Source organism: Uranotaenia lowii, unplaced genomic scaffold (genome assembly GCF_029784155.1).
Source record: "Uranotaenia lowii strain MFRU-FL unplaced genomic scaffold, ASM2978415v1 HiC_scaffold_52, whole genome shotgun sequence".
Taxonomy (NCBI): domain Eukaryota; kingdom Metazoa; phylum Arthropoda; class Insecta; order Diptera; family Culicidae; genus Uranotaenia; species Uranotaenia lowii.
The window spans coordinates 55,449-82,765 of record NW_026598445.1 but is presented as its reverse complement, the minus strand read 5'-3'; the positions used below and the strand labels follow the sequence as shown (position 1 = coordinate 82,765).

Sequence of the window (27,317 nt, the reverse complement as noted above, 5' to 3'; positions counted from 1 at the left end):
CAATATTTCCTTTTACCGTTTGATATCGCGCCATACGGTATTTCCGGGAAATTTCAGCTGTTTAGCTAGCCTAGATGCAGACCACAATGGATTTTCCAAATAACTATGCACATTTTTTCCCTTCATAAGGCTTCCATTGTGCTTCCAGGTTGATTGCAAAATTCAGTCGATTTGCAGAATCTCACAAATACAAGGTCCGGCAACTGAATTGCTACATTACTTCAAGAGTTATTATTTCGTTGCATACGAAAAAGTATTGAACGACCCCTCTTCGCTTTGTTTACATTAAGTCTAAGCTATCATTGGATAAAAGTGTTACTTTTGTTATCAGGTGTTATCCGGAAAAATGGATCTCGAACAGAAACGTAGCGCTGTGGTTGCCTTGTTCCCAGCTGGCAAACGGCAGAAGGACATAGTTCGTGAGCTATCCGTTATAAGTGTGTGCAGAAATTTTGTATACCGTACAGTTAAAAGATACCTGGAGACCGGAAGTGCCAAAAAACTGTATGGTGGGGGACGCTGACCTACTGTGGTGACACCCGCCACAGAGGATCTCAACATATCGGATCGAAGTCTCCGTCAGATCCTGAAAGATAAACTTCAGACCAAGCCCTACAAGATCCAAAAGGTTCTAGACCTTATTGTGAAGCAGAAAAAAGATCGGGTAAAAAAAAGCGAAGGCGCTACTGAAGAGGGCCGCAGAAGCAAGGTTGAAGAATATCGTGTTTACAGACGAGAAACTCTTCACCGTACAGCAGTTCGTGAATAAGCAGAACGACAGAGTTTGGTTGCCAGGCAGATCACGATGCCATGCCGACTTTCTGACGGCCACCCGGCGGCAGAAACCAGCATCGGTGATGGTTTGGGCCGGGATCACCCGTGATGGCCGAACTCCGCTGGTTTTTGTCCCTGAAGGAGTGAAGATATCTTATCATATCGGGAACTAGGTCTACAGAATGTCGTCGAACCGTGGGCACGTCGACATTTTGATTCTAGGCATTGGGTTTTCCAATAGGACTCGGCGCCGGCTCACGAAGCGAAGAAAACCCAACTTTGGATTGCGCATTGAATGAATTTGGAATTAAAAGTTGTTGTTTTGATCAATTTATATGTTTATTTCAATGTAGCACTTCAATTGCCAGACCCTGTACGTTCCATAAACTAACCAAATTCCCGACACGTGAGCGTCAAGAACTTCCAAATCCGTCCACCAGGAGTGTCACAATATGAGCAAAAGTAAGAAAAAGTTTGTTGCAATTCTAAATTAAGCAAGCTTTATTCCGCCTTGGACGTATAATTCATTAACAAAATCTTTCCTGCCTTGCGTTACAGTTAGAGGTAGATTTCTTCCACCGCCTTATCGGCAAAGCAGATAAGTTGACTGGATCTGTTGAAAATCGTGCCCAGCGTTTTTCCACCGCTTGTCGAATAACAACTTTAAACTACCTTTATTATATATGCCCATAGCATTTGATTTAATATGAGATACATAAATGACAACTTGATATTCTTCCAGTATTTCATAACGGAAACAGCTAGAATCAACAGTTCAATGAAGATTCGAGAAACAAAGATGCTCGCACTTCGCTCACCTTGTCATTTTTAGATTTTTATCATTGAGGAATTTCGGACAGTTTAAAAAAAACATGAATACACTGATTTACTCGAGATATAAATACTATTCGTTTTATTCATTACTATTTAAATATTTTCTGATCTCCCGTACATTCAGAGAAACCAACCACAGCCCAGCTCACCACAACACTCGTGGTTTCAAGGCTGGTGATTGATTGATTTTCATCATCATGTTTTTGTTTGTGTTATGCGTACAGATACAACAACATAGGAACAATGCTATCATTTTTTAGGTTTAAATTTAAATGTACTTTTCATATTGTTTTTGTTTTCTTTCATGTTTCGTAAATTCTAAATCACTTCAAGTTGGTTGGACTTTCACATCTCCTCCCTTCATGGCTCTGCACCATCAGAACTCAACACAAGTATCGAAATCTAGAAAGCATAATTAAATTACAAAAAAAAACCATTTTTGATAAATTTGTGTGATTTGTCCTGTAGTGAAAATGCGGAGAGTAAGTTGTTAATGAGAAGCGGAAATCTATTAAAGGTGGTGATCCGTTATCCCAGAATTATACAGAACAAAGAATGGAAGAAAGCTTTAAACTCTACAACATTCTACTTAGATTTAAACTATTTGCATTTTAAACGTTTCTTTGCCGTTCCTTAGTTTTTTTTCTTCAATTTTCAACTCATACAGATACAACAGGGTAAATGATTCCGCATGTTTCTGTAACATTTCGCTGGTTTCAGACTAATACCTACACATGAATCATCCACGAGATTGATGTTCGATTAATGTTTGATGCTTTGTGATAGTTACATACATATTTTCAAGAGATCATTTTCATTTTTATTTGTTCATTTGAACCTTCTCTTCGAGCAGATGCACGCAAAGAGAAACGATGATTTAAATTGGGTAAATTTATCAACTTAAAAAAACTGTACTCTTCAAAATTGGAAGTGTGAGCCAAATGAAAAAAATGGTGGGAAAGTATTATAACTTAAGCTCATTCGTGTGCAACCCTATGCTAAATTTTTGTCCTGTAATTTTTTCTAACGTTTCAAAATTTGTAAACCCTCTTACATACAATTGTGTCGAATGCTAACTTTTAAAGTATGTTTGAATCAATGCCTTTTCCTCTCGAATTAAATTTTTATGGGCTTTACTACGTGAATGAGCACATACAGAATCGTTTTGTGTGGATTTGTTCGTTTTTTTTACTATAACTGTTGAGTATCCCCTCTTAATACACTGGTAATCTCGATTATGAAGTAAGTTAGTTTGTGTTCATCAGTTTCAAAATGTCACTGGCAAAGAACAAAAGATGAATGCTGAAACTTCAAAGAGTGGATATCAGAATGCGTTTTTTCTTTCTGTTTTCTTTATAATACAGTATACGGTTAGATCTCATTGGAGGAAGATACGTGGTACGGTTATGATTTTTCTTATTTCTTTTTGTGTTGTATATAGTCTTAAAATTTACGTTTATTATTGTCCCAAAATGAACTGACGGTTTTCGTTTGTTTTTTGTTTTCTTGTAATTTTTTCTTCAGTTTTCCAAAGAATTATGACATAGATTTTTTTTTTGTTTTTACTGTGTCACTTTTGCTATTCTAATTTTTTGTTCGTTATGTTTACTTGTGTGATTGAGAAGTGAAATGGAATGTAAATTTGTTTTAAGTAGTACTCATGTTTCGGTATTTTCTTGTAGTTTTTGATCGTGGCAGAGATAGTATTTTTGTAACATATGTTTGTTCGTTTTCGATTGCTTCAGACAGTTTTCTTTTTCGTCAAACAAGACATGGATTTTAGCATTTTGATATCGTTATTGCGCTTTAATACTTTTGTTTTGAGAAAATGACTGGTTGTTTTTCTATCGGTAAAATGGATCTACTTCCATCCTTTTTATTTCATTTGTTTACGTTTGAACGAGGCTGAAAATAGAAACGTGAGAGAGCTAAAGAGGATGCATATTTTTGTTCTGGTTTTCGGTATTTATCTCGAACAGCTTCGAAAAGAACTTTCTTAGATACTTAATAATAATGTACATCTGAACAATTGGTACGGTTCGTTCTTCACATTCACAAATGATTATTATTATTCCATAATTGTCCTTAACTAGAGTAGGTTGTAATAGTAATCCTGTTATGTTTAACTGCAGTTGTCGTGTTTTGAGTTTTGAACTACTTAACTTCTAAGGTTTTTTTTTTGTTCATCTTAACAAAACATAAATCTACGCCATTACATACATTAAAATAATAATTGTGCTATTTGATTCCGTGGAATAATACTTTTCTCTTGAACTTGCAGTGAATCGGAGCTGAATGATCACGATGAAAAGTGGAAATTCTTGAATAAATTGTTATTCCATTTTTATGAAGAAAAAAGTTGGGCAGACAATCTAGATAAATTTGTTATAAAAACAAACAGAAAAAACTTGCATTGCGTTAAAATTTAGAAAACTAATAAGTTTGTTTCATTTGCATTCCGAAACACATAAACACACAACGACTCATTTGTCATAATCATAATTAATAAATAATAATATATGCCTTACATGTTTGAGAGCTGTTTGTAGAAATCTTCCAATTGTTCGGACACGAATGCAAAAAGCTAATTGTGGTAAAAAAAAAGATTTTTCTCATTTTCTCGTACACTTTCCGCCAAAAATCGTGGAAATCACACCCTCTGGATTAACTAGCCTCACAACTTGAAGCAGTTTGAACTATTTTAATTTTCTTGTTTCGTTTATGTACGAAATTAAGCCAATTATAATGCATATTTTGTAAAAAAATATCACAACACTTCCGTGATACCGGGTATCAAATTTGAATTCAGAGGCTATATTCCTTAATATTTCTTCCCTGTGAAATCCGAGTCACAGTTTGTTTTCGAAGGTATCCCGGAGTTAAAGTTGAAAATTTTTAAAATGTTATTTTGATGTCAAGGCTTGAAGTTAAAAGCCGAATGAAAAACAACCGAAAAAGAATTTTACTCTTGATGAGTTGAAATTTCAAAATTTCATGGGCTTGATTATCATTACATTTAATAAACCCAACACATGAGGATGAGCGAGAGCATTCACATCCACTGACGAAAAGAATTCCCTTTTTTTGAAAAATGTGTTGCGCATTGCAGGGCTGCCAACATTTTTTTTAAAATTCAGAAAAGTATGAAATGAAGCGAGATCCTCTTTTTATATGGTCGTCGCTCCAAATTTTGATCTCCCACATTGGAATCTAATGCAGTTCAATACCACCTATTTCTATCACATTTACAAAAATCAGGAAAAATCAGGCTTAGTTTAAAAAATCAGGGAAAAACTGTGGTTTATCAGGTTGCCAGAATGAGCCTCTAAAAATCATATTGGCAACTCTTGACATCATTGTGTTGAGAAGAAATCTGAGAGCTAACAAAGTTTTTTTGGTACGTTAAGAGCAAGTTCACTCGTGTTGGGAAAAAGTGGCAGGAATTTTGACACTTGTAGCACATGTCGAAACCGACCGTAATTACCACCATTTTCTTCGATTCTAATTCAAATTTCTTTCACACGACAGATCAACGCGAACCATCTCTCATAAAGTTAGTCTATAAACTGATCTCGCTTTTCATTTCAAAACGCATCGTGCTCTCTTTTTCAGAACTCTACACACATTTCTTTTCTCTCGTTACTCGACGCTCACGCATGTTGCCGACTGCCGGCCGACCGGTTATTTCTCTGTGCTCTCTCATTTCCTGTTTACCGTGTTGCCAATCTTTCAGTGTAAACCTTTTGTTTAATCTATTTATGCAAGCCTTATTCCCTACAGCAAATTTCGAAAATTTCGCGATGCGAAATTGTTTTCAAGATCTTTGACCGTTGAATTTTTTACAACATGGTTTCGGTGACCTATTTTTCCTTCACAGCATGCGAAAATAGGACACGTGTTGTAAAAATAACTTGACGGCCGCAGATCTGAAAAATGTTTTTAATTGGTTAAGCTTTTATAATGTGCTACAAGTGTCAAAATATCTACAAATTTTTCCCAACACGAGTGAACTTATACCGTATTTTTTTTCACCTGGAGGCAAACTAGAGGCAACCTAGGTTCGCTCTAACTGCTGTCATCGTGCTCATTTATTGCTCGAGAGGCAACCTAGGTTCGCTCGAAAAAGGGACGGAGTCGCCCTGAGAAAAAAGTCAGTTTTGCGAGAAGTTCACCAATACTCTCAACGTTGTTGTCAAAACATTAAACAGCTGTTTTTGGCTGAAAACAAAACAGTTGAAATAATGAACGGGCAAATGATTATTGCCGCGATTTTGAACCTCTCAGCCAAGCAAAATCGTACTATCTGCAGTCCAGTGCAATCCGGACACGAAAAACGGCAATCCGGATGTGAAGAACCGAATGAAGAAATCCAGAAGGGAGAACAAAATGACAGCTGAATGTAAACATTGCGCTCGTTCTCACGCACACCTACGTATGGAATAACTTGAAACCCGAAACTTGCTTTTTTATTCTGACCGTTCCAGAGCCAAATCCGGAATCAAAAAAAAATACGCCATTACTCTCACGAAAAAAAACTTCGAACGCTATCTCATGAGGTGCCAGGTGTCCTGATTTTTCAGTGTTTGTCCCATATTCGATTTTCCTGATTTTCAAAAAAATATCTCAATTATAATCGAATTCAATAACATTTTGGTGTTGCAGAAATTGTTGTTTCCAAGATTGAGTTTGAAGATAAAAAATATTGGCTAAAGCGCCAAACTTTCTTCAGAAAAAGTTTGCCCGGCAGCTTGGTTTAGATTGTCCGGCAGCTAGCGTGAGGTCGTGGTCCGTAGCTTATTTAGAAGGCACTATCTCAGATCAAATTCAACAATTTAGTTGGCGTTTTTCGATAAACACGGCTGGCCAGCCAGGAACATGCTCAATTCTGTTGCATAAACTAAGGCGATTACAGCAACTGTATTTGGCCTTTATTTATGGAATTTAAGTAGACCTCCATATAATATCAAAAAATATTGTGGTGTCCTGAAAAATGCTGATTTTTTTCTTCGCGATGTACTGATCCTGACAGAACTCACTGGCATCTCTCCTGTGGCGATTTTTTTCAGGAAAAAAGTACAGCTCGATCTAAAAAAGTAAATATTTGTTACTTTTTTTTTGTACAGATTCTGCCCACACAGAAGACAGATTTTAAGGATTTGGTTCTGATTAAGTCTGATTTCATCATTTGAAAAAATTTGATTACGAAAAGACAGAAAAAAATCACAGATTAAAGAAGGCGCCTTTTAGGAAATCAATTAATATTGATTATAAATATATCATTTTAAATATTGAGAGCACAGAAATGGTATCAAGAGTCAAAAACAACAAAAAACACAGATCTTCTTTCCACTGATGAGCTTTTTGGTTGTTGGTGCACATGAGACAGTTTTTTCATATATTTTTTTCTACAATGAGGGTAAAAATTTTAATGTGGCAACGCTGACAGCGAGGAAGAAATGGTAGTTTTTTTTTTGTACGTTGTCTAGATCAGGCAAATCGAAATTTTGCTGCAGCATTTTTGCAGCATTCTTTACTTTTCGACATAAAAATGAGCACTTTTTGAAAAGATTTGTAATTGTTTATGATAAAAATTCGTGCCGGAACAAAAAAAAAAAAAAAAATCAACAATGCTGTTGTTTCATGGATGAGACATGCTCAGTTAGGTGAAACTTGTAAACTTATCCAATGCAAAACTCTCCAAGGACTTAAAAAAATTAATAATGGTCAATCTAATGAAAAAAAATTTGATGCCTGCTCACTGGTCGGTGATTTAATCAGATCAATTTGACATTTTTTGTTTTTTTCTTCTGTTTTCCACCCCTGGTACGTTGTGTGCAAGGCGTGTAAAGCTTCAGGTGTGTTCTTATAAGAATGCACGGAATCGTCCATCTTGTGACAGGCAATCGTAATCGTAGGCATGGTAGACGAACAATTCGCTGTCAAAAAACGCTCCGTCTCCATCCCCCACCAATGAGAAACTTTTGGTACCCCTTGCCTACTTTTCCTCAATATGCACCCACTCTACTGTACCTATCCTGGTTGTGTGGTGAGAGCAGGGGTGCCAGGTGTCCTGATTTTTCAGGGTTTGTCCTGAGGGAAACGACCGAGTCTGCGGAACACATATGCTAAAAACTCGAATGCATTGCAACATGTTCTTCGAATTTCTATCTGCAACTGATATTCTATCAAAAAGTTACTTTTTATTGTAAAAACTAAGAAAATATTCAGTGTTTTACAAACGCTTCTCAAAGCAACCTTTGAAATCATTGGATGTTAGACGCCCTAATGCATTATAATGTAGACAAGTGATTCTCCGAAATATTGGATCAAAACGACTCGAATATAACACAATGTTCACAGTGAAAGTATATGAGTTCTGTTAATAAATTCTGAAAAAATGTGAAATCAATATTTTTTTCCAAGTTAATCTACACATGAATACAAGTGGTTTTAAAATATCTTCCAATGGAAAAATAATTAATTTTAAATTTTTGGCTTTATTTTCAATTGTATCGGTTTGAATCAAATTTTCCTGCTGCTATTGGCGAAAAATTTAGTGAATCGATTCGGTTCTCAGTGCACATTTTTTTGTGAAAACCGACAGAAAGTTGCAATTATTATGCATTCATATGATAATTGAGAACTAAGTAAAGAAGAAGATCGATATATTATCTTGAATATCTTGAAAGTCGGTCTGTATTAATAGAAAACTGTTACTCCAAAATCTAGAGTAAAACACGTGGTTTTGTTTACATCTTACCGAACAGCACCTTCAGAGGAAGGCGTTTTGTCCAAAAATCGATTGATTTTTACGATTGATTGAATATCTGGTAATTAATTTTATTTAAATTATATTATTGATTCCAGGAACACATTTGTGTAAGAAGAATTCACTGAAAAATTCACAAATCATCCAAATCTATCAAAATAGAGTTGTTGGTGTTTTACCCAGCATGGACATTTTGGACAGAAGTACCCCATGACTGATACACTAGCAGCGTTACAAAATATACTGATTTCTGAGGGTTCATACAGATTTAATACAGAGTTGCAGTCCCTGGCAGATTTTCACTGTTTACTATTACAGATTTGGCTAGCGGTCAACAATCTTCCCACAGGCATATCGAAGATGCGAAATTTTCAAAATTCAAAACGTATTATGCTGTCCACGAGCTTCAAAATGAGACTCGTTTGATAGGAATCTTGGTCAAACAAGCTTCAGAGGGCCTATCAAGTGTATGAAATTGGCCAATAAAAACCAAACAAGTCTAAATTAAGGTTGCCAGAATTTTTCAGCACATTTCTGGGCTGGACAAATCCGGGCTATTTTATCTAAACACATGGCAAATTCCGGACATTACATTAAAAATTTGTCGAAGAAAATTCGGGTAATTTGGTCGAAACCCAGGAATTACTCAACCAAAATCAAGAACAAAAAACTCTTCAGCTGATTTAAATCGTATTCAAGGCTTCCAAACTAACTTTTCATGGTTATTTTGATAAAACTTGCTCGAAAAATTTTGTTCGAACGCAAAGATAAAAAAAATGTACAACACGGTTTGTTTGTTTCGGTTTGATTTGGCAAATAAAGTGAATAAATCCGAGTTTTTTTTTAATGAATATCCAGGCAAATTAAAAATTCATGTTTCAATCAGTTTATCATTCAATCCTATCTTTTTGATACATTCTGCATCCAAACGAGCAATACAGATTTCAATACAGATTTTTATGTGGCAACGCTGTAAACTAGGGCACTCTGGCTTAAAATCTCTTGCTCTCACTCAAATGCTCTCACAATTGCTGTCCGAATCGCTTACAACTCTTACAACTCGTGTAAACTCGAATAACGAGTGGAGCATGATCAGCGAAAGAAGATTGCATTCGGAAGCCGAGCTCTTTGTTGTTTTGGAGGAGCCGACCAACCTTGCAACTCTAATTTAAAAAAATCACATGTCACATGTGTATTTTCGAGTTTCAAATTTTGTATTTCACGCACAGAAGTTCAAGTACAGAAATGCAAAATAAAACCTTATCTTGTAGAATTGAAATTACATGATAAGATTTCTGATTTTTAAAGTAAAACCTCATTTTGGTCTAAAATTTTTAAAATGATCGATCTGAAATTTCATTCCTTTGAAGCAAACACCAACACCCGATTTGCAAAATATCACTTTTCAAAATATAATCATCCGACTCGATGAAATTTGAAATTTGTCTGAGATAGTGTTTTTTTTTCAGGGGTTCAAATGGAAATGGAATTCGATTAGCTATTATTTTTCATTTTAGTCGTGACTTATGAGTTTTAAAAATCAGGAGCGAGAAAACGAGGTTTAAAATATAGATTGAACATGAAAATGAAGCAAAAAAAAATTGATACAAGATTTCTGGTGAAAAATAATTTATCTTTAATAAAAAACATTAGTTTGGAAAACTAAAATTAGATATTAAATCTTATAAAAGTTGAAATCAATGGGCTCAAAATCTTGAAAATTAAAAGTCAGGTTAAAGAAAGAAATCAGAAATATAAACGTTTTGTATCCAAAACAGCTGAGATAATTTTTATTTAGCGATTTTAATAAGATGTACATAAATTCATCAGCTTTATCCATTTTCCAAAATTAAAACATTGAAAACAACTGGTAATTCTTTTATTAAGTTAAGAATTACGATTAGAGAAGTCAATCTATTTGTGAACAATACAAAAATATCAAAATGATAATGTTGAAATAATTATTTTTCTGTCTTCGAGTAACTTCCAAATAGTTTCATCATTAACCCTGTACTGCATGAACTTTAAATGTGTTAAGAATCACAATTTGTATTTATTAATAGAATTTAATTAAATTTCTTGACTTCTAAGCAATTTTCGCTGAAAAACATTTTTTTTCATATTTTTAATTATTTAAATAGTTTATACAAATGAGCCGAATTTTAAAAAAAAATGGCTACGGTATTATGATTGCTTATTGAATTTTAGATGCATTTAAGTTGTTTGAAATTTTTTACAGTGCTGAGTAAAGCTAAAAAAATGTGAAAAAGCATCGACCTCATACATGGGCTAGTATGCAGAAGAGGGTTAACTGAAATTTTTGAGTAAAAAATTTTATTTATGATCTGATATCACATTGTTCGAACTACCTTTATCTATAAAATAAGATTGAATTTTCATCACCTAGGTATAACCCAAAATTTTTTGTTTCAAATTTTAAATATTTCTCACTTCTTCATGATTCAATAAGTAATAGTACGGCAGTCAGTACGAAAAGACTTAAGGCAACTTAGACATCCACCATCCAACTCCTCCTCACCGAAGTTCGATTTCTTTTTCACGCCTTCCTCTTACTACAATTGTTCGATCATGAATCTAACCTAAAACGCTTTTTTTTTTGCTTGGGTGAACAATAAAATAAATACTGATGAAAGGAAATGAGAGCCTTAACAATCTACGGGAACAACCTAGCTAAAATAAACGAAAAAAAAACTGTACAAATACATAGAAATTCACATTGGTAAAAACCGTTCTACATAAACACTGTATATAAAAATAAAACAAATGTACAATTTAAAAATCCTTACTGATAGGATGAGATTTCTCCTCGCTAGCGCGCTCTCTCTCTCTTATTTTCCTTCTTTTGTCTACGATCTAAACTTTGTATTGGGTATGCCTATTTACAAACAAGAAAATACTCTTTCTCTTTCTTCCTATTACGTACGGCCTAGTTAGTGAGTTTCGTTCGTTTTTTGTTTCCTTTGCCCTGTCCCGGCGGCTTGGCTTGGCGTACGTATCCACCTAGCAGTCGATCGCGAAAGCTTTTATTTTTTTTTATTTTCATTACCTACTCTAAAAACACGTAAGCTTAGATTGATTTGTCAGCAACAAGTTTTGTTAATACACCGGCATGCGCGGGAAGAGAAATTGTTAAGTTAAAACACCGCCCTTCTCATCGCTTCTATTACTACTGTATGGTTCTACGTCTACTAGTACTACTACTTTTACTACTACATTATCTCTGGTTCAACGGAGTACTTGGCACCGAAATCCTTGTATCTTCCGAGAATGGGTTGTCTGTTGAAAATCTAGACAATCTACGAGTAAAGCGGCGGAGGAGGTCTTCGTGATCCCGGATCCACGTTCGGTTTGGGCCGATGTTGCTTCTTTCGATGTCGTGGCAGTTGCTTTTCGATGGAGTTCTTTAACGAGGGTGGGAGATCATGACCCTTCTGCTTTTGTTGCCGCACAGCAGCCGGTAGTCGTTGATGCTGCTGCTGATGCTCGCGATGATGATGATGATGCGCTGCGAACAGAGCGTTCGTTGCATTCGGATAGCAATTGGTGTCCCACCGCCAATTTAGCGATCGGATTCCCTGTCGTTTGCACTCATGAGCGTAAGCTGCCAAACTGTCGCAATAGCACTGCTTATTGGGACATTCGCACATATCGATCTTACAAGCCTTAAAGTAATTTCCCGGGTTCAACAAAGAATTACAGCTGGCAAAGATGGGTGACGTTAGCATATTACAGACCGCCGCAGATTTCTTTTGCTTGCAATGCGTGTTCTTGGCAGCGATGTCCTTCTTCTTCGGGCGAGTACAAGCCTTCTCTCCTCCAACAGCCCAAGACTGAGCGAACTTCCACACGCTATTACTCATATTTGCACCATTTCTAGAGATCAAATCATCCCGGAAAACATTGTTATAGTTGCCGCACAACCCACACAACTTGTTCTTGTAAACGGTAGGAACCTCCACCTGGATAAAGTTGTTGCCATCCCAGGTCAGCTTGATCCCAACCTCAGTGCTCACAACGACCTCCGTCTCCTCCTCGCTCTTGTAAACTTCCAAAACCCCGTCGATCCTATACGGCGGATCCACCTTCGATCCATTGATCTTAACTCGCATCTTCTGACCCAAGTTCACCTTCAAATTACCCATCTTTAACGTCACAGTCTTGGTCCACGAACTCGACTTCGTGGACCGGGCATCATTGGTAACCCTGAGCGAAAAACTATGATCCACACAGTCCGCCGTCAGCTGGTACTTGCAGGAACCCTGGAAGCTGTAGAAGTGCCCATCGAAGGTGCGATAGTGCGGATCACCAAACACGGTACAAACTCCCGGGGTCTCGATGCACTTCGGACAGCACTCACCCTTTGGCGTAACCAGCGATTCGTTCGGTTTGCACTTCTGTTTGGTGCACTGGATCTTGGAGCAGCGAATCTCACCGTTTCGGCACTCACAGGAGGCACACGCGTTCAGGGTCCACGTTTCTCCGTTCTAAAAGGCAAAATGAAAATAATGACATTTAATTCAAGATTTGGCCCATAGAAATGTGTATTGGGGATTCACCATAATTTGTCCCTGAAGGTTAAGACAACCACAAGAGATTAAATATTTAATGCTCGTTATGAGCCTCATAAAATGCGCAATTTTTTTGCAGTCTGTTTTGGCTTGTTTTGATGATTTTTGAGGTTTTTTTCATTGTGTGTGTATAAGCTCCAACAACCTTCAACTTTTTGGGCTTTTTGTCACGGCACTAAAAATTGTAAAATGAATGTCAGATGCATACTTTGTGGCTCATTCGATCATGAAACATCTTAATGCCATTTTGGTTATGATAAACCACAAACAGAATTTTTCAAATGTGCGAATTGCGCAGGTAATTGTTCCTCCAATTCCATAGACTGTCCCGTTAGAGCAAAAATTTTTGCTTCTAGGAAAAATCCCAAACTTATCAGAAAATTTTCTTCTCCCCCTTCTTCTTTCTCATCGTCACGCGTCAGGCTGGCAAACAATCTGCCTGTTCGCGGTCAGCCTCGGCCTACTTTTGAATCACGTCTGGGTAATGCTCGAAGTGGTTTAAATGTTACCTGAGCTGATTCAGCACCACAGACTAGTCGTTTGACGATCTCAGAATTGTTTGAAAATGGGTTGCCTGCTTCGGGTATAACTGATGGGAAAAACCAAGCCTCAATGCACATGCGAAGGCTTGGGAAACTCCCACAAATTCAAATACCTTCTCTTCTCCTTCATTTTCTTATTCTAACAGTTTTGTTAATTTTGGTGAAATGACTGAGGAAAAACTAAAATTTTTGCATCAAAATATAATGGAAATTATGCAACTTATGAGTGAACCAGCATAATATCATGAACACTACCAGCGGCAAATAGGACTATACCTAGATCCCTGCAACTTTACACGATTTGTCTATGTATCGTGTGATCTACATCTTTTAAATATGTGCTCGTGAATCTCGTTTTTAAGCTTTTTTTCCTCAGATTTAACCTTATTGCCTTTAGAGCATAGGAGACGAAAGTTTAAATCTGAGGAAAAAAGCTTAAATCTGTCAAAACGAGGGGAAAAAAGGGGAAATCTGAGAGATGTGCTCCACACGGTTTGAATAACATTGCCGGGAAGTGACCTCGCTAGGTACCCAGCAGTGATGTCAATTGAATTAAAAGTTTTTCAATGCCAAAAGCGATACCCCTATTAAACAACTAGATAATAACTTTTTTGCCTAATAAGGTACTTAATTACGGTATTCCACAAAGGGGCGAAAAATTTCCTGAAGAGAATTTATAAATAAGCACAAAAACCATGATTCCACATAAAAAACAAAAAAATGTTGATTTTTCAGTACAAAATATTCAATTTTCACATACAAACATAAAAGACACATTCCACCGTGACGTGAAATCGCTTTTCCGTTATCCGCATTGAATTTCCTTCAAAATGAATAAAATTCGGTCATTTTATAATTTAAGTTGATTTTGTTGTGGTTAATTACTTTTGTCATTTGTGACGTGAGTTCACGCTAGAATTAACCATTTCGGACTTTAGTACATACATCTTTAATTTCCTGTTCTCTCTGTGGAAATAGAATATCGGTGTCCTCGAATGAGTTGTAAAGAAAACAATTACCCACAATTTGATGTACTAAGCTTTTCGATTGAACAGCAACGAACGAAGTTATGCTTATTTGAAGTTGTGACGTGAATTCACTCAGCTCAAACAGAACAGGGTAGTTGACTGAATTCACGTCACGAAATATAAAGTTATACTGTGGTTATACTGAACCATTATTTAGAGTCATCAAATATTATGTACACTTTCAAAAACGATATTTTGTTGTTCCAACTTTTACAATCATAAATTTTCAGTATCTGCACCTAACTTTTTCCTTATTTTGATTGGCACTTGAATAGCAACATATTGAGGGATCATATGTTAAAATTACTACTGTCTTCATTTAAAGATTCACCAAAAACAAAAAATTATTTTTTTTCAATCTTTTTGTATTTTTATTTGAAAATAATGAACTAAAATCAACTAAATTATGCTCGATTTGTAAAAAACCGACCATCTGGAAGGTCAAAACTGCTTTCAGAGCACATTTTTCATATAAAATTTAACGAAAAATCAAATTTTGTGACGTGAATTCACTCATTCGCGCTGTTGTAACTCAGCTAGATTCCAACCGATTTCTATAAATTTTAGAGTTTTAGAATCGTCTTATCATTTTGAGAAAAAGAAAGAAAATCTAATTTTTTTTAAAGTCAGTGTTCTCTCGTAAAATTAAAAACTTGCCTTTTTTGTGACGTGAATTCACTCATTTGCAACTGTTTTTGTTCGCTTTTCAATCCAACTACATTGGATATAAACAAATTCTTTTTTCTACAAAATGAAGCCGTGTTTTTTGGCTTCTGAACATACTAAAAAATTTCAAAAAAAAAATCCATATATTAAAATTAATGATTTTGTAAAAGTTGTCAAAAACACTACTTTTTTTCAACAAAAAAACTGATTTTCAAAATCATCTGAAACATGTGTAAAAAAACTTTTTTCTCTTTTTTCCGTTCGTTTTGTGTGATTCGAATTATCAAAATTATAGACAATTTTGAGATTTTTTGATACGCGAACGGATAAAAATCACTTTTGAGCGGTACAAGCGCGTGGAATGTGTCAAAAGTTCAAATTTATTCATGTAAAAGTTACTTAAAAATTCTGCAAAAAATCATGGATGAGTTTTGAACTAAAACGAAGCTTTTAAAGCACCAGGGTAAGAGTAATTCAAAAATGACTCCAAATCGACTTAGTCTTCATTATTGAGCTGAACACCTAATTTAATGTAATAGTGTAATATAAATGTAATAATGAATTGGTTCAAATAAAAACATAAAGTCTGTTTCCATAGAATCTGGTCGGATAAAATAGATCATTTCTCCGCAAAGAAATAACGTACAGCAAAAGTAGAAATGTCATTTTGTAGGGTTTTTATTGCACTTGAAGGAAAAAATACATAAAAATCATTCGTCAGCTTTTCGGATGAATTTTTAAACTTTTTTTGTGATACCCAGAGCAGACATTTTCTGCACAGTACTGCTGGTAACCTCATTCGCCATCTTGTTCCACAACTTTTCCATTTGAGCGGGTTTTTTCATGGTTCTGCCACATTTCTTCAGTTTGCCCTTAACTATTGCCCAATATTTCTCGATGGGACGAAAATCCGGACAGTTTGGTGGATTGATACTTTTTTCAACAAAATCGATCTTGTTCTCCTTATACCACTAAACGATATAAAGGGTGATACGGTCAAAATTTGGTCAAGGGAAAACGCGTGTAAATCGGTGAAATCGTTTATTTAAAAAATCAAATTAAATTTCTTTTTCAAGTTTAATAAGTATACAATTCAGGAAAAATGCGCTTAACCCCTGCCATCAGATTTTGTACAGCCACCTTGTTCACCTTCTTCGCCGCAGAAAGCCAGTTTGCCTTGAACTGTTGCTCGTCCTTAGCAATTTTTTGGTCTTCTTTAGTCTTGGTCTTTGGTCTTCTCAATTGGCGGAGCTCTGGCGTGTTGGGAGGGTTCTTGTCCTTGGGAACCACCTGCACGTTGTTGGCGGCGTACCACTCCATGGCCTTTTTGCCGTAATGGCAAGATGCCAAATCCGGCCAAAACAGTGCGGAACAACCGTGTTTCTTCAGGAAAGGCAGCAGACGTTTATTCAAACACAATTTTACGTAAATTTCTTGGTTGCCAGTCCCGGAACTATGAAAATGCTGCTTTTCAAGCCAGAGGTACAGATGGCGTGCCAAACCAGATATTTCTTCCCGAACTTTGACCGTTTCATGTGCTTGAAAATATCTGCTACCTTTCCCCTGCCTTTAGCCGTATAAAACTCCTGTCCCGGTAGCTGCTTGTAGTCGGCTTTGACGTAGGTTTCGTCATGCATTATCTCACACACACACACACACACACACACACACACACACACACACACACACACACACACACACACACACACACACACACACACACACACACACACACACACACACACACACACACACACACACACACACACACACACACACACACACACACACACACACACACACACACACACACACACACACACACACACACACACACACACACACACACACACACACACACACACACACACACACACACACACACACACACACACACACACACACACACACACACACACACACACACACACACACACACACACACACACACACACACACACACACACACACACACACACACACACACACACACACACACACACACACACACACACACACACACACACACACACACACACACACACACACACACACACACACACACACACACACACACACACACACATATACACACACACACACACACATACACACACACACACACACACACACACACACACACACACACACACACACACACACACACACACACACACACACACACACACACACACACAACACACAACACACACACACACCTTCAAAATGAGGGGTGTTCATGTTTTTTTAATGAAAAATTGAAAGAAATACGTTAAGTTGATATTGACCAAATTTTGACCGTTTCGCCCTTTACAACTTCCTTGCCCTGGTTTTGGCAACTAGGTTTTGTTTCAGCGTCCTGTTGGGGTGTTTGCTTGCATGATTCGACCGCAAGCCTTCTCGCAAACAAATTCGTCGAGCTGTACTGTGGTTCGCCTTGAACTTTTTCGCCAAATCACGCAAGGAGATTCCAGGATTATTGTGAACTGATCAAATTACCTTTTCTCGCAGCTTCCGGTCATATGTTCCACTTTTACGCGTGGTTTATTTTGCTCGATCCACCGTAAGGGTCTCCCGGTAACGTTGCAGTACCGAATTTACAGTCGATTTTAGATATTTCAGGAATTTCGCGATCTTAACCCCTGACCACGTCGGTTTCTCTACGTGAGTGTGCAGAATTTCCTCTCGCCTTTTGCGTTCTATCGTCGATAACTTTTGACTGACTGCTTCAATCTTGATGAAATTTTCACCACTAAGTAAACAAACCATCCGGATCAAAACACTGTCAATAGATTCGCGATGTGACAACTAGGGGCACTGCAGTAAATGAAAAGATGCGACAAGATTCTATGTGAAACAGACTTTATTAAAAAAAAAAAATCCAATTCGGTTGGGACTTGAGCAGAGCAGAGAGAACATAAAGACTATGAACTTCAAAATGGCAGTATTTACAGAAAAATGAAAAATATCAAAGTTTAATTTGTGGCTCCCAATGCTATGATTTATCGAGCTTTGAAAATGTAAATTATTGATAAAGAGGAATCAGTCCACCCCCTCCAAATGGGGCCCCTATTATAAATTGTTTTGCCTTTTTTTTCAAACACAGCAATTTTTTTGTGAACCGTAGAAGATACAGATCAAGTCATCCTACTGATTTGAGCGAAATCGGAGAGGGTCGATGTGGTGAGATTTAACCTTGAAATTACCAGAAAACTTATGATAGATTACATTACTACTCACTTCATAGATGTTCCCTCCCACCGAACAAGTCGAGCGCAACTCGATTGTCTCCGGACAGGAAGGACAACAATCGGCCGGTCCTTTGATCTGATCCTCAACGGCACACTCCAGCACCGGACAGGTGTCCTTTTGACAGAACGAAGTTCCGTTGCGGCACTCACAGGTGGCGCACTGATCGGCAACAAACGATTTCCCATGAAAGTGTGCCGCTTTTCCCATGAAGCATCGCTTCTGGTCCATCTTCATCTCCTCCAGCCGATCCTTGCAGCGGGCACAACACTCTCCCGGAAGCCGGTACTGTTTGGTGATCGGACATTGCAGCACCGGACAGGACTTCTTGGTGCAAGTCAACTTCCGCCCATCACAGGTACACTTGACGCAGGGATCCTCACTCAGGGTGGCCTCACCCGTTACCTGTTGGCCATTAAGCTGGCAGCCTGAAAATGGGAAATGACAGGAAAAAATACAGTTATCAATGCGATTTTAACAGTAATTTTAAAGGGTTGATTCATTTGTTCCAATTCTCAAAAATCTGTTAATATAAACAGTTTTTTCTCTACTTTTCAACTCTTGTGACATAGAATTACTTGACTAAAATCCTGCATTGCGTTCAACTTTTTAAATCGAACGATACTTTATTATTTTTAAAAAGGAAATAAAGAAACAAGTTTATGAAGCGAGCTTTCAGCACAACAACTAGCTGTCGACTTCATAGCCTGATTCAAAGTAAAAAAAAACGTGCACAGATGCAATTAGAAGTAGAACTAAATACAATAAACTAGCAGAAGAGCAGCAACAAGATTAATTGCTAGAAACATAGAATTTGAAACGGAGCCAAAAGCGCAGAAGAGCTACACCCAAAATGAACAATTTTCAAAAAGATTTCGTTCTGCTGTTTTAATGGCTAAATACCGTACGTTCTTCAAACTTGGAATGTGGTTTATGGTAAATTTATACTTTCATTGATATAACATTTTCAACCGTCCAAGGTGGTCTAAGATTTGCTTAACTAACGGTGATGATATTTTTTCTAGGGATTTATATACATCCATCTTGCCTGCTAAAAATCTTTGTGAACAGATATTTTCATTCTTCCTCATACCATGCAGAGATGCCATTCTCTACCGAGAAAAACGGAGAACGGAGAAAAAAAAAACCCCGTGCGATAGTTGCAAATCACCCGGGTGAGATTTTTCGATCCTCTCCACACATTATTCGCACCCCGGTTTCGAAAGCCACACACACCCAAGTTCAATAGCTCTGGCGTGCGACGATTTGTCACTGTAGAGCACCCCGGTGAAAACACAGAACCGACTAGTTGAAGCCACCAAAAAGCAAAAACAAAAACAAACACGACGGTGTGCATAATAATAGCATCAACAAACGATGAATGTTTCGGGCGAGTGATTCAGCTTCGTATGTGTTGGTAAACGCAACAAGCCAAGCCAGCTGCCGTCGCTGTCGCTCTCCTTGGTGAAAACATTTTTTCACTGTAGTGTGTGTTAGCTCTGTCGTGTTGATTTACAGATTCTCTACAGAGGTTCGGCTAAAAATCTCTGCGGTGCGTTTCAGAGAATCTCTACCGAGAATCGAAAACCGAGCACATCGGTGATTCTCGTTAGGCGTCGTACACAAATTACGTAACGCATGTAGGGGGGGAAGGGGGTTGAGTCTGCGTTACTTGCTGTTACGTAGGGGAGAGGGGGGGTACTTGGTTCAGTTACGTAACAAATTAATGGAAAAAAAAAACATAAAGAAAGAATTGTGATTTCGATTTTTTGGCGTGCAAATCTACGAACCCCTTGTTCGAAAGCGTCAACGGTGGTTAAGTATTTTGTAAAAAAAGTTTGATTCAGAAAAACCGTTTATGTGTTTGTCTGCGCACTGCGCGAATGAAACGAAGTGAGCTTTGCTGTTTTGTTTATTTTACTGTCACGTCATCGACTGCAGCTCATTCAGTGTTTATGTGCAGTGTAACTGACTGTGTGCAATTTCCTCACCTTCCTCCCGACCTGTTTCAACGCCTCTACAACGCTATCGTTTAAGCCAATCGTCGTCGTCACAGTTGATAAACACATGAATCCAACTTGGACCATTGCTGTTTTTTTTTTCTTTTTCTTTTTTCTTTTGATATTTTTACTGTAGTATGTTATCTTTATATTATTTTAACGTTCTCAAAGAACGTTTCAGAATAAAAATGCATCAAATAAACTTTTGTGTACTTTTACTTTTAATTTCAAAATTGAATATGGGGGGGGGGGGGGGGGTATTTAGCGTTACGTAACTTTAGAAGGGGGGTCTTATCAAACGTTACTTATTGTTACATAAGGGGGGGAGGGGATCTAAATTCTAGATTTTTTGCGTTACGTAATTTGTGTACGACGCCTTAGAGAAATTGCAAGCCTGATACCATGTACAGCTTTCCAAAACAGTAAATGAAAATATCAATCAGAGTTTAACAAAATAAAACCCAACAATAAAAGAATTTTTTTCTACTCGACTTAAGATATTTGCACTGGAACGTAACTATTCATCAGTTATTTGGGAGACAAGAAATCGTTCTAAATGCGGCATTGTGTGGGCCGTTCTTCATTTCTCTGGTGGGGACAGCCCCATCACGCTCGATAAAAACTACATCGTGCTCCAGTTGGGCGAACGAAATACTAATCAATCTTCATCCAGATGAGGAAACCGAATTGATTCATATTCGTTTTGCTTGAATGGTGCCGTAGGAAGTGGTGTATGATTTGCCATTGCTTGCATAGGTCAAGGCCAAAACTGATTGAAAAATTATTGTGGGGTTGCGAAAATTAAATTAAAAGTAGCCCCCATAATGTCATAATCAGATTCTTTTTCATTGAGGGAGATCTTTCATTGAAGCATCATTTGGATTTGGTTTCTTGAAAATTAAATATTTATTTGATTTTTTTTTCAGTTGTTTTGGGCTTCCGTGTTGGGCAACAAAATCTTTCAGATATTGGTAGGCGTAATGATGGACTTGACTTAATTATCCAACTCATTGAATCAATTCACGACTCGTTCTGCTTAGATTTTTTTATTCAACCATTTGTTTTCAGGTAGTTCTGAAAACGCTAATAAAATATATACAGTACCGTTCATAATTGTATAGAAATTGGAAGCTCGCGTTCTGTCATGTGGGCTTTGATCGTCCATAACTTTTTTTCTCTGATGATATTTTTTGATCAATTTTTTTGCGTAAGATAGATCAACTACAGTGAGTGTTTTGCTTGTTAAAATATGAATGATTGAAAATCACCAAAACTTTGTTTTATAAATTGTATTGAATTGTTTAACGGATAAATCAAGCATAAGTTTACCTTTTTTGGACGTTGCAATTGGCGTTGAGGACCAAAACTATGGAAAAAGGGTGCGAAATAAGAATAGCACCACTTGTGTTTTTTCAACAAAAACAAGATTATTTCTTAAAATTTTCTGTGTAAAAGTGAATAATAATGCTTCTATGAATTATTTGAATAGATAACTGTATTTTAAGGAGTTTTCTAGAATTTCAAAGATTTTCAAAGGTTTTAAAAAGGGATTTTAAGAGATGCTCCTCTAGCGTTTAGGAATTTGATACTTTAGCTGTAATACTTTATCAAACTGATTTATTTCTTCATTACCATTCATAAGCATGATGCAAATTGACGAAACATAGATTTCATGCTGAATTTGAATAAAAAAACAGGCTTCAAATTCAAAAATACTAATGTTTTTAAATAGTCAATCGCTATTTCTCTGGTTTCAAGCCATAGATGGCAGCACTATCTTGCAATTTAACCGAATTGATGTCTATTTTCGAATATCTGGGATTAATTCAGGTGTGCTGGATGACTTTGGTCAAGAAATAAGTACTTGGTACCGTGTGACCGGCTTGGAAATTCTAAGATCACAATATCAAAAAATAATCAAAAAATAAATAATAATTTTGTACTTTCCGATGGAGCTTGATAAACCGGATAACTAGAAGTATTATTGGTATGATTTGAAATTGAATCGGAAGTTGAGATGAGCAGGAATTTTGGCGGTGTTATATTCTTGTGCTGGAGTTTTTTTTTGAAAAAAGATTTCTGCAGCGTAAACTCCAACAAAAATGTGTTGGAAAACTACCTCGAAATGATGAATATGAGCCTAAATAAACCTGAAAAATCAATATTGAGACTTAATTTGGTTTCAACGGCAAGATAGTGCTGCCATCTATGACTTGAAACTGGAAAAAGTGATGTTTATTGAAAAAAGCTAAGTTTATGAATTCCAACCCGTTTTTTCTGACTTAAAATAAACCTAAAATATTTGATTCATTATTTCACGTCATTTTAATGAAGAAAACAAGTAGCTTGGTAAAGAATTACAGCTCAAATATCAAATTCCTTAGTAGAGCATCTCTTAAAACACCATTTGAAAACCTTTGAAAATCTTTGGAATTCTAGAAAACTCCCGAAAATGCAGTAAACTATTCAAATCATTCGTAGAAGCATTATTATTCACTTTTACACAGTAAATTTTTAGAAATAATCTTGTTTTTGTTGAAAAACACAATAAAGTGGTGTTATTCTTATTTCGCACCCTTTTTCCATAGTTTTGGTCCTCAACGCCAATTGCTCCGTCCAAAAAAAGTAAACTTATGCTTGATTTATCCGTTAAACAATTCAAAACAATTTATAGAAGAAAATTTTGGTGATTTTCAAACATTTATATTTTAACAAGCAAAACACATAGTGGTGCTATTCTTATTTCGCTCACTGTATCACACTATCATATCATGAAATTTGAGCTTTCTAAAGATTGTGTGGGCAGAGATACAGTAATTCTACAAAAATCGGACTTTTTGGACTTTTACCATTCAAACTGCAATATCTCAGAAACTACGCAATGTTTTTTATTGAAATTTTTGCAGTGACATTTTTGAAATATAAAGTTAACATGTCTGAAGTTTTTGAAAAGTTCTATCGATGGGATCAAAAGTTTCGCGATGTACAATATTTCAAGCATAAACCTTAAAATGCGATTTCTATAGAATTTTGGACGAATGTTTCATCAGGAAAATCATATTTTATGTTGAACAACCAGTAAATCTCTTTCAATCAAAAGTCTAAAACAATTTTGTGAGATTCTAATTTCAAAACACAAATGGATCATTTATTCATTTTTTTCTTTACGTCATTGCTTTTGTCAGACATTATTTGACTGATTTGTGGATGAAAAAAAAAATGATTCTCATGAAACTTCCAAAATTCTATAGAAATCGCATTTTTAGGTTCATGCCTGAAAAATTGTACATCACGTAACTTTAAATCCCATAAATAGAACTTTTCAAAAACTTCAGACATGTTAACTTTATATTTCAACAGTCACTCTGCAAAATTTCAATAGAAAGCGTTGCGTAGTTTCTGAAATAGGATGAGTGCTCCTACTTTGGACCTAGAGCCTACTTTAGTCCTAAAATGCCGAAAATTGAAAATAATTCATTTTGCTGGCATAAAATAAAGATATTCCAATGCACACAATGAGTTCTTATTCTTCCTGAACCCTACCGTACCGTTTTTTGCCATTAAAAGTCTTTCTGATAAAATTTTCAACGTTTTCAAAAATGAACCTCTTCATCAGTGGTAAATCAGACAGCTCATTCAGTGGGGCGCGTATTGAAAAGTTAGAGTGTTTAAGGAAAAATCACGATTTTTTACTTTCCACGCCAAAGTTTAAAGGGAAATTACTTTCACTGTGAAGAATATGAACCATACTACCCATTTTTCCAAAAAATCATCAAAATTAATGGAAAACTCGGAAAATTTACAAAGGGTCCAAATATAGGAAACTTTCGACTTTGATGTTCCATGTTTAGACCTGACATCACCAAATCTTTGTATCAAAACCAACAAATCAACAATGTTGCGAATTTTTAATAGGGGCATAATTCAGAACCAATATTTAATATTTCCTACATTTTTGCCAGATTTACGCAAATAAACTATAAGTAAGTAAACACAATCAAGTTTCAGCTATCGTTTTGCTGATAGAGCTGAGTGCTGTGATATTCATAACAGAACATTTAGTTTTTTAAATATTAAAAAGCTGTTATACTATTTTATGATTGTAATTGATTTAAGTTTACATTTACAATAAATTTGTTTATTTATTTTCGAAAAATCAAACTTTTTATAGGAGTTTTTGTTCTAGGTCCAATGAAAGGGACCAGTCCAGTACCAAAATAGGAACAGTAGGTTCAAAGTTGGAAATTTAAATCATCCATATCTTTGCAAATCTTTCAATAATGGCGAAACCCATGTTGAAAATTTTCATTGAAACTTGCAGATAAGATCATGACTTATAAATGAACTTCCTGAAGGATATAAATTTCCCGTCCATTCGTGAGAAAACCTTGATTATTTAAAAACCACCGCTTAATGGGTCCAAAGTAGGGCAACTAACCCTATCACAGTTTGAATGGTAAAAGTCCAAAAAGTCTGATTTTCGTAGAATTACTGTATCTCTGGCCAAACAATCTTTAGAAAGCTCAAATTTTGTGATATAATAGTGTGATAGTTGATGCACGATGTATCTTAGGGGCCGTCCATAAATGATGTCACGCGTTAGGGGGAGAGGGGGGGGTTTTGATTTTTGTGACAATTTGTGACATGGGGGGGAGGGGGGTTCAGCTTGAGCGTGACATCACTTATCATTACAAAAAAAAACGCAGCAAAACAATAACAAATAGTTTTATCCTAAATTTAATAAAACTATACTTGCACCATTCATTTAATGAATAATACTCACGTAATCACTTTTGGTAAATTTGATTAGCATAGGAAAGTTCACAAGAAGACTTTCACTGCAACACTCAGGAAAGTCCTTTCCACTTAAATTGTGGCAAAACGGGAACAGGATTGCTTGGCAATTCTAACCTGTGGAGAAGATTTGGATTGCGAATGGATTGAAGAAGAGGAACTAGATTTGGATGGTTGGATAGAGATTTGGTCATTGATATGGAAAGTCATCAACATAATCCTTGGACTCATGATTGAAATGTGTTTTAAGCAATGATTGAAGGATTGTTAAAAGTTGTTAACCTTTTTTTCAATTCTTTGAATAAAACTGATGAATTTAAAAAAAAAGCAACATTTTTAATCAAATTTCTATGAGTTGAAAATTTTACTCCAGGGGGGGGGGGGGGGGTTAGGAAAACGTGACGTAATACAAAAGGGGGGTTACGGAATTTGTGACAATATGTGACGGAGGGGGGATGGGGGGTAAATTTTTTCCAAATTTTGCGTGACATCATTAATGGACAGCCCCTTACGCAGAAAAATTGATCAAAAAATATCATCAGAGTAAAAAGTTATGGAAGTTCAAAGTCAAAGTGACAGTGCGCGTGCCTCCAATTTCTATATAATTATGAACGGTACTGTACATACTAAATATACTGTTTAAGTTGTTTATAAAGAGTTCTGAATGCTCTATTGAAACTTCAATCAAACATAAACAAGAAGTTTATATCAATCTTTTTTCGCATGTCTTATAAAGGCACGCAGTGCTTGATTTTAAAACGTTGAATCGGAACTCCCATTTTTTACGAACACATCATCCAGATAAACACGAACATCCTTCAATCCAGAAACCATGGAATCCATTATCTTTTGAAACGCCCGGGTGCTGGTTCGACCTCAAGAGCCAAACGGTTGAGCCTGAATAACCCATGATGCGTGTTTATCCTGAGCAGATCCTTAGATTCATCGTCAACCTCGATTTTCAAGTAAGCGTTCGATGGGAGTTATTAAGCAAACACTAGCGACACCATGTCCTCCATAGAAAAGTTTCGATTAGTTAGGGAGCTTTTGGAAAGCTTTTGAAAACGGCCATACATTTGTCCTAACTCCGAAACGTCAAAAAATTTACCTGGCAAGGCGGATGAATCGAATATGCTGAATATGCGTATACCAGCAAGAGAGGAAAAAATATCGAGCGTCGTTCAAATGCGTCGAGAGAATATGTCTTGAAGTACAATTTTACCTGTGTGTTAGTGCACAATTTCAAGGAGTTCTGCAATAGCTTGGGAAACATTTACTGTAGCTGTCGCACCTTATCGTCGAATCCAGACTTCACCCTGACTCTGTTGCATACCGATGACAATGGAATGGACAACAAGTTGAACGAATCGATCAGATCTAGGCCCATTAAATTGAGATCATTGCTCGGAGCAATGTAGCAGGTAGCAGGTTTGCTGATATTCTGAAGCGTAACGTTGCACTGGAACTCTGCTTCCAAGTTGACGTTTCCACCAGAAGCACTAATAGCTTCGTAATCAGTTGGTTTTGATGGAGGAGCACCAGAAGCAATCCAATTTTCCCGGCTAATAATCGTGATATCGAAAGCCGTACAGTCTTGTCGTTTTATCGGCTTACCATTGATGAGAATGCTGACAAATTTCAGTCTCCGACCGACGAAATATTTCTCTAGCCGACGAAAAATTTCTCTAGCTGTTTAGGTTTCCGCTTGGATGCAAAAGCACAGTAACCCTCCTTGTGACCAGTGACTTTACAGTTTCAGCAGAAATGGGTGGAGTACGAACAATTTTTCGTGAAATGCGGGCCAGGGTGATTCAGGAGCTTTATCTTCGGTTTTTGGCTTGTGATGTGGATTTTTGTTGTACTTCTGGTAGTGTTTCGCTCGCTGCTTGTCAGTAAAAGCATGGATAGAAACTGCAGAAGAATGAGGGGTGTTTTTCGATCAGGGCAGTGTCCAATTTTAGGTTCAACATACGCTGGCACTCAGTGGTTAGGGCTTCCACTGTGAGAGCCGTGGCATCTTCCGTCTCTAGTTTCAGCTATCAGAACCGTTTTGATAATATGGGCACCAAACA

The 27,317-nt window shown here is 36.6% G+C and overlaps 1 protein-coding gene across 1 annotated transcript in view; it reads right to left on the bottom strand.

Annotated features, from left to right (window-relative positions):
* Positions 1-1,668: 1,668 nt before the first annotated feature.
* Positions 1,669-27,317, bottom strand: part of LOC129760232 (BMP-binding endothelial regulator protein) — a 76,781-nt gene continuing 51,132 nt past the window's right edge. Inside the window, exons 3-4 of the mRNA XM_055757838.1 lie at positions 18,443-18,879; positions 1,669-12,882 (exon numbers count right to left, since the gene is read on the bottom strand). Of these exons, the coding sequence (XP_055613813.1) occupies positions 11,695-12,882; positions 18,443-18,879 (1,625 nt within the window). The 3' untranslated portion in view covers positions 1,669-11,694. The remainder of the gene's footprint in view (positions 12,883-18,442; positions 18,880-27,317) is intronic.